Here is an 8,212-nt window from a genome sequence, read left to right on the forward strand (position 1 = left end):
TGAAATCAGATAACAAAGATAAATTCGAGAGGACAATAGTGAAAAGGGAAAAGAAAAGTAAACCCGGAATTTTTAGTATATTTATTTTGTAATTAATTACTTTTTTTTTTACTTTTATTAATTTATAATGTTTTTGGATTTTATGTTTAAAAACGCAAGAAAGATAAATAAAAGAAAGAAAAACTTACAAATATGTACATGGTTGATTTTTTAACGAGTCGTTTACTCGAGTCCATATCGTAATCACGTTTCCTCCGAATAAAAGGCGAGGTCCTCCTTCTCGGTTTCATTGAATCCCTCATCGTTTAACTTCAACCGATGACCATTCACCTTGAAATGTTCTCCATCCTTTCCAATTAACTCAACATGACCTGCCGAAAAAGCTTGTTTGACCACAAATGGGCAGGACCATCGTGACCTAAGTTTTCCCGGCAAAAATTTGAACCGTGAATTATAAAGTAAGACTTTTTGACCAGGTTCAAACTCCTTTCTTTCTCGCAAACGGGCATCGTGCCAACGTTTAGTTATCCACCTTATACGAAAAGGAGTTCTCGTACGCATCTAACCTTAACTCATCTAACTCATTTAGTTGCACGAGCCTATTCTCACCCGCCTTTTTAAGATCCATATTAACATTTTTCAACGGCTAATAAGCTTTATATTCCACGTCTACCGGAAGATGGCACACTTTACATTAAATGAGTCGAAACGGTATGGTTCCGAGAGGTGTTTTTAATGCGGTTCGGAAGGCCCACAACGCGTCATCTAGTTTGTGTTGCCATATCTTCAGATTGTCATTAATTGTTTTTTCAAGGATACGCTTCAAAGCGCGATTAGTATTCTCCACTTGCCCACTCGTTTGTGGGTGATAAGCGGTAGAGAATCTATGAGTAACACCATACTTCTTTAACACCTTTTCGAGAAGGTGGTTAGCAAAGTGGCTGCCACGATCAGAAATGAGCGCCTTTGAAATTCCAAAGCGCGAGAAAAGATTCTTCAAGAAATTCACCACGACCCGTGCATCGTTCGTGGGTAGAGCTTTAGAATCCGCCCATTTAGACACATAAGCGACAGCTACTAAGATATATTTGCAGTTATGGGAACTTGAGAAAGGACCTATAAAATCAATTCCCTACACATCGAAAACTTCACACACTTAGATGCCGGTTTGCAGCATCTCATCCCGTTTGGTGATGGTGCCTGTTCGTTGGCATGCATCACAGGTACGAACAAACGCATGAGTGTATTTAAAGATCAAGGGCCAATAAAAGCCCGAGTCAAACACTTTCTTAGCGGTATGGCTTGGCCCATAGTGACCACCGGTGGGACCTTGATGACAATGCTCAAGAATTTGTTGAGCTTTTTTCCTGTACACACACCGGCCCATCACTTGATCCGCACAAACTCGAAAAAGATGAGGGTGATCCCAAAAGTAGTATTTCAAATCCGCAAAGAATTTCTTCTTTTGCTAATAAGTTAATCCCTTCTGAAGAACCCCTGAGGCTAGATAATTTGCTTAGTCCGCAAATCAAGGAACTTCCGAGTCATTATCGACTCACATTAGAAATTCATAGAGAAATGTGTTCTTTATATCCGACTCATTGACCCTTTCCAAATTAGGATTATCAAGTCGAGACAGATGGTCAGCTGCAAGGTTCTCGTCCCCCTTTTTATCACGAATCTCAATATCAAATTCTTGTAAGAGAACAACCCAACGAATGAGACGTTGCTTGGCATCTTGCTTAGCAAAAAGGTACTTAAGGGCTGAGTGGTCGGTATAGACAATAGTCTTGGACAACACCAAATAAGTACGAAATTTATCAAATGCGAAGACAACCGCGAAGAACTCTTTCTCAGTTGTGGTATAATTAACCTGAGCTTCCGTTAGTGTCCTACTCGCTGAGTAAATTGGACGAAAATGATTATCATGGCGTTGCCCTAAGACGGCTCCCAATGCATAATCGCTAGCGTCACACATAAGCTCAAAAGGTAAACTGAAATCAAGCGAAAAAATTATAGGAGCCTGTGTGAGCTTGGCTTTCAGAATAGAGAAGGCGTTCTTGCAATCATCATTAAAATCAAACAGAACATCTTTCTCAAGAAGTCTAGTCATGGGGCGGGCGATTTTAGAAAAGTCTTTTATGAATAGCCTATAGAAGCCCGTGTGACCAAGGAAACTACGAATGGCATTAACATTCGAAGGTTCAGGTAGTTTAGATATGACTTCAATTTTGGATTGGTCTACCTCAATGCCCGAACGAGATATTTTATGGCCAAGGACAATGCCTTCCCTTACCATGAAATGACATTTCTCCCAATTGAAAACAAGATTTGCTTTCTCGTAACGAATTAGCATACATTCAATATTGGAAAGACATGAGTCAAAGGAGTCTCCAAAGATGGAGAAATCGTCCATAAAGACTTCCATACACTCCTCTAACATGTCTTGGAAGATCTCCATCATGCATCTTTGAAAAGTTCCAGGTGCATTGCATAGCACGAATGGCATGCGGCGATAAACAAAAGTACCGAACGGAAAAGTGAATGTTGTCTTGTCCTGATATTGGGGGTCTATTAGGATTTGAAAATAGTCGTAGAATCCATCTAGGAAGCAGTAGAACTCCTTACTCGCTAATCGTTCAAGAATTTAGTCGATAAAAGGTAGCAGGAAGCGATCCTTCCTAGTGGCGTTGTTTAAGCAACGATAGTCTATACAAACTCTCCAACCCGTAACTGTGTGCGTAGGAACAAGTTCGTTCTTATAATTGAGCACAACGGTTGTTCTCCCCTTTTTCGGCACAACTTGGACAGGACTGACCCATGGGCTATCGGAGATTGGGTAAATTAACCTGACGTCAAGTAACTTGATAACCTCCTTTTTCACAACGTCGTTCATATTCGGGTTTAGTCTCCTTTGCCATTGAACAATGGGTTTATACTCATCCTCTAAGAGGATTTTATGAGTGCAAAAGGAGGGGTTGATGCCCAGTATGTCGGTCATTTTCCAAGCTATTGCTTTTTTGTGAGCCTTTAACAAATTAATTAACCGACCCTTTTGATCACTAGAAAGAGTAGAAGATATAATTACCGGTAATTCTGAAGTACCCTGATGATAGGCATACTCCAAATTTTCCGGGAGCTTCTTAAGTTCAAGCACGGGTGGTTCTTCCAAAGAAGTTTTAATACGGAACTTATCCTCTTCCTTGATCTCTTCAACCAGTTCCTCTTCTTTGAGATCTTCTTCATCACTTAATTCATCATATGTATCCACTTTCATAAAGTTTTCAAATTCAGCATCTAAAACAAAATCATCGCTTCCATCCATGGGAACAAAACATATGGTATCAACCTCCAATAGTTCCTGCAAATCATGCTCAACACACAAAACTATAACATCACGTTAAAAGCAAGTATCATCATCAGTGGACTTGGATTGTTTCATAGCTTTGCCTACATGATAAATCACTCTTTCGTCACCTACACCTATGCTAAGTTGGTTTTGTTGAACATGTATAATAGCATCAGCGGTGTTTAGAAAAGGTCGACCTAGGATGATTGGTACTTTAGTGTCCTCTTTCATTCCAAGCACTACAAAATTGGCCGGAAAGAATAATGGCTCCCTATTCGGACAAGGGTTATTCACTTTCACTATTAAATCTTTAGCAATACCTATGGGAGTGTTAAAAGAATTGTTAGCCAACCGGATTCCCATTCTAGTCAATTTTAAGTCTCCTAGGCCAAGTTTTAAATACAATGAGTAAGGCATTAAATTAACGCTTGCCCCTAAGTTGGCTAGTGCATCATACACTACCGAATCACCCAATAAACAAGTGATGATAAAACTACCCGAATCTCCCAATTTAGGAGGTAACTTTTGCTTTTGCAAAATGGCCGAACAGGCCTCATTGAGGAATGTGGCTAATGCCTCTTGGTACTTACCTTTCGACGATATCAGGTCCTTTAAAAACTCTCCATAGTTGGTCATCCCTTTTATCACTTCTGCAAGTGGCATGCTCACACTGATTTGATTGATCATATCCAAGAACCTCTGATATTGAGTTGCTTGCTTATCCTTTTTCAAGTCTTTAGGATATGGAACTGGCGCTTTGTACAACTTCAACGGCGGTGCTCTAGTTATGATCTCCGGTGGATCATCTTTCTTTTGTTCTTGAACCTTTAGTTCATCAACCTTAGGCTCGTCCTTCTTAGACTCCTCATTAGTAGGTACCTGCAAAACAATAGGAGAAACAATAGGTGGTGACTTAAGAGTCTCCTCATTAAGGACCAAACCATTTCGGGTGGTAATGGCATTCACGTGCTCATTTCTAACCGGTCCTTTATTATTCGGATTGTACTGCGTGTTAGATGGGAGAGTACCCAGTGGTCTCTTCGATAAAGACTGAGCAATACGACCCATATCTCGTTCCAAGTTCTGAATCGAGGCCTGCTGACTTCTGACCTGCTATTTTGTGGATTCACCATCTTGCCTCAAAGCAGTAATACTCTTGTCAGTTTTCATAATAAAACCCCTTAACAATTCTTCCAACGGAGGCATCTTATTTTCTGGCTGCTGAACTGGTTGCATAGGTTGCTGAAAATTTCCAGGTGGTGCTTGTTGATTTCTGTTATTAAACCCATGCGGCATGTACGGATATGTCTTCTGATTACCCTGATAAACCTGATTACCACTCTGATAATTAGTGCCACTCGTATTTCCCATTTGTGTTGAAAAACTGCCTTCCACCTGGAAATTCACTAAGCGCAAAATCACCCTTTTTCACATGACCCAGATAATTAGCCTGTTCCTCCATTGATGCTTGATCACAGTCTTTCGTAAGATGTGGTCCCTGACATAACTCACAACCAACCTTTATCGCATGCATTTCTTTAGTCATTGACCGCACCTGTCTTGTAAAATTCGCAAGTTGAGCCTTAACTGAAGCAAGTTCGTCACTAGTTTCGGTACTAGCAACGTAAGAAGAGCGAGAGACATCCATTGCTTGGTGCCATCATATGAATGCGTAGCAGTTTCGGAGATGATTTCGTAAGCTTCGTTCGGAGTCTTTTTCATAAACGAACCACCTGCCGCAATATCAATTTCTTTCCTTGTCGGCACATTGACACCCTTGTAGAAAATTTGGACCTTATTAAAATTGTTCAACCCGTGTTGAGGACAATTGCGTAACATTTTACCGAACCGTGTCCATGCATCATAAAGTGTCATGTTTGACTTCTGTATAAAGTGATTGATGTCACTCTGCAATTTAGCAGCCTTAGAAGCCGGAAATAAACACTGCAGAAACTTATCTTCCATTGGACGCCAACTATCAATCTCACATTCGGGCAATGATTCCAACCAATCCTTGGCATCGTCTTTTAAGGACCAAGGAAACACTCTCAAATAGATAATCGTGTTAGCAACATTTGCAATCTTGAACAAGTTGCAAATAATTTTAAAGTTTCGAAGATGCTCCAATGCATCCTCTTTCGGTGTACCCCTGAACTGGCATTGGTGTGTTATCATATTCAGAATATGTCCCCTAACCTCAAAATCCGTAGTGACAGCCGGTTGTCTAATGGCATGTCCGTCACCTGCCCTCGTGGCTTTCATCATTGCTTCCACCGTCTGACCTTCTCCTCCTTCAGCCATGTTAACTTCTTCTATCTTAATATATTCAAAATTCGGAATATATAAAGGTAATTCAGCAAAACCTTCGGTGATTTCCTATTCTTCTTTAGCCTTGCTGCGTGTATGGTAAACTCTAGACAGTTCCAGAGTTATTTGTACCTAACCTGCAATCACACCACAACAAAACCCAACACGTAAAACCAAATAAAAATGACACAAAAGTAACTTTTGCAAGAATTGCTTCTCACAAAAGGATCGAATAACTAAAAGCTTGTAAGTCCCCGATTGTACACTGCTCCCCGGCAGCGGCGCCAAAAAGTTGATGTGTGTTTTATACTCTAAAAATAACTAGTAAGTATCACCCAATAATTATCACACAATACAGGCAACTAATCCCAATCGTGCAGCAATTTATAAGTAAAATTGACTAGTTCGTCCACAAAGAGTAGTTTTATCAGAAACTTTAACTTGTAATTATTCAAGTAAAAATAGGGTTGTTTTGTTTATAATTTAAACGCGTAATAAAATTGAATTAAAATCAATATAGATAAAGGTATCCACTTAGAATCAATTCCCTCGGATCAGGATTGCTGTTAAGTTCATTGCAAACAATTATATTGGTGGTAACACTATGATTATCTTTCGATTCTCACAAATTATCAACTAAATCATTAACTCAACTCTCCTTGATACTAATTCTCTAATCTAGTTACCAATATATTAATCATTATATTAATTTGACTTGAATTGCTTATGTCTCCCTAAGAATTCCACAATTATCAAGTTCTATCACAGTTTAGTTACTAATTAATCAATTATACCGGTCTCCTGTATATAATAAACCAAAGGCCTAAGCTATTCGCGTTCAATAACCTAGTAAAGATCACCACTTATTCAACTCTCATTGACTAGTTAATAATCCCTGTATCTTCAACTAATGACAAACCACAATAACAGTCGTTCTTAGCCAAGCAATACATGAAATAATAAGATCTGATTTTTCAAATCATAAAGATAGCAACCCTTCACCTTAGTTCAATCATCTAAGTGGATACAACTAGCTTAGCTACTCATAATAAAATAAAGAACACGAGAGCATGAAAAATAAACCATTGAATCCATTAACATGAATGAGAATAAAAGTAATAGCAAGATTAAACTAACCATAATTGTAAAGACCCGTCCTAATCCATAAGAACGAATACAATAACATATGATTATATCGCGAGGTAATTGACCTCTATATGATACATTTTACAAACATTGCATTCGTTTTTAAAAGACCAACTTTCTTTACAATGAAAGTCGATGGCATGCATACCATTTCATAATACATTCAACTATAATTGACCTAATAATAATTTTGATGAACTCAACGACTCAAATCAACGTCTTTCAAAATATGCCAAGAATGACTCCCAATAATATCCTTAAAATGAGCTAATGCACAGCGGAAGATTTCTTTAATACATGAGAATAAACATGCTTTCAAGTGTCAACCAAAAGGTTAGTGAGTTCATTAGTTTATCATAATCGATCATTTTCATCATTTTAATAGACCACAAGAATTTCATTTCCATTTCTCATAAATATACGTCCCATGCATAGAGACAAAATCATTCATATGGATTGAACACCTGGTAACCGACATTAACAAGATGCATATAATAATATCCCCTATCATTCTAGGAAATCCTTCGGACATGATAAAAACAAATTCGAAGTAGTAAAGCTTTCGGTACTTTGGATGGGGTTCGTTAGGCCCAATAGATCTATCTTTAGGATTTGCGTCAATTAGGGGTGCACTAATTCTCAAAATTAGTGATGTTCCCTAATTCTTAGGCTACCAAGCAAAAAGGGGCATATTCGGCTTCGATCATTCAACCATATAATGTAGTTTCGATTACTTGTGTCTATTTCATAAAACATTTATAAAAATTGCGCATGTATTCTCAGCCCAAAAATATAAAGGGTAAAAAGGCAAATGAAACTCACCATACTATATTTTGTAGTAAAAATATTATACAACAATACTGAACAATGCAGGGTCGGCCTCGGATTCACGAACTTATATCATTTATATATATATTAACACATATAATGGTAATCAAATAGTTATATATTATATCTTAGATTATATATATTATATATTTAATTTGTATTACTATTTATATAGTTTTATATATATATATATATGTATATGATTAATATTGTATTTAAAAAAATCAATAATTTGTTATATGTAAATCTTTAATTAAATAAATTTAATATATATAATTATATGTAATATTATGATAGTTGTAATAAATATACATTTATATAGAAAATATGTATTTGTAATAATAATATTGATAATATGAAAATAATAATAATAATAATAATGATAATAATAATAATAATAACTAATAATAATAATAATAATAATAATAATAATAATAATAATAATAATAATAATAATAATAATAATAATAATAATAATAATAATAATAATAATAATAATAATAAGAGTAATAATAATACTACCTCATAAGAAAAAGCTCCAAAAAAGAACTAACTGTCATTGCCCGGGATCGAACTCGTGAC

General features: G+C 36.8%; 1 protein-coding gene across 1 annotated transcript; it reads right to left on the reverse strand.

Annotated features, from left to right (window-relative positions):
* Window positions 1-2,647: 2,647 nt before the first annotated feature.
* LOC139902054 (uncharacterized) lies at window positions 2,648-4,417 on the reverse strand. The gene is made up of 2 exons (XM_071884715.1): window positions 3,940-4,417; window positions 2,648-3,387 (listed from the first exon to the last, which is right to left on the reverse strand). The coding sequence occupies exons 1-2, from the start codon at window positions 4,415-4,417 to the stop codon at window positions 2,648-2,650; spliced, it is 1,218 nt and encodes a 405-aa protein (XP_071740816.1).
* Window positions 4,418-8,212: the final 3,795 nt, after the last annotated feature.

This window comes from Rutidosis leptorrhynchoides, chromosome 1 (assembly GCF_046630445.1).
Source record: "Rutidosis leptorrhynchoides isolate AG116_Rl617_1_P2 chromosome 1, CSIRO_AGI_Rlap_v1, whole genome shotgun sequence".
In the NCBI taxonomy this organism is placed as follows: Eukaryota; Viridiplantae; Streptophyta; class Magnoliopsida; order Asterales; family Asteraceae; genus Rutidosis; species Rutidosis leptorrhynchoides.

What these genes read in the sequence shown, in the direction of transcription:
- LOC139902054 (XM_071884715.1), bottom strand. Translation starts at nt 4,417, where the DNA reads ATGGGTCGTATTGCTCAGTCTTTATCGAAGAGACCACTGGGTACTCTC. An exon ending in GGACCTGATATCGTCGAAAG is followed by an intron (nt 3,388 to 3,939) that starts GTAAGTACCAAG and finishes GTGATGTTATAG; the next exon opens with TTTTGTGTGTTGAGCATGAT.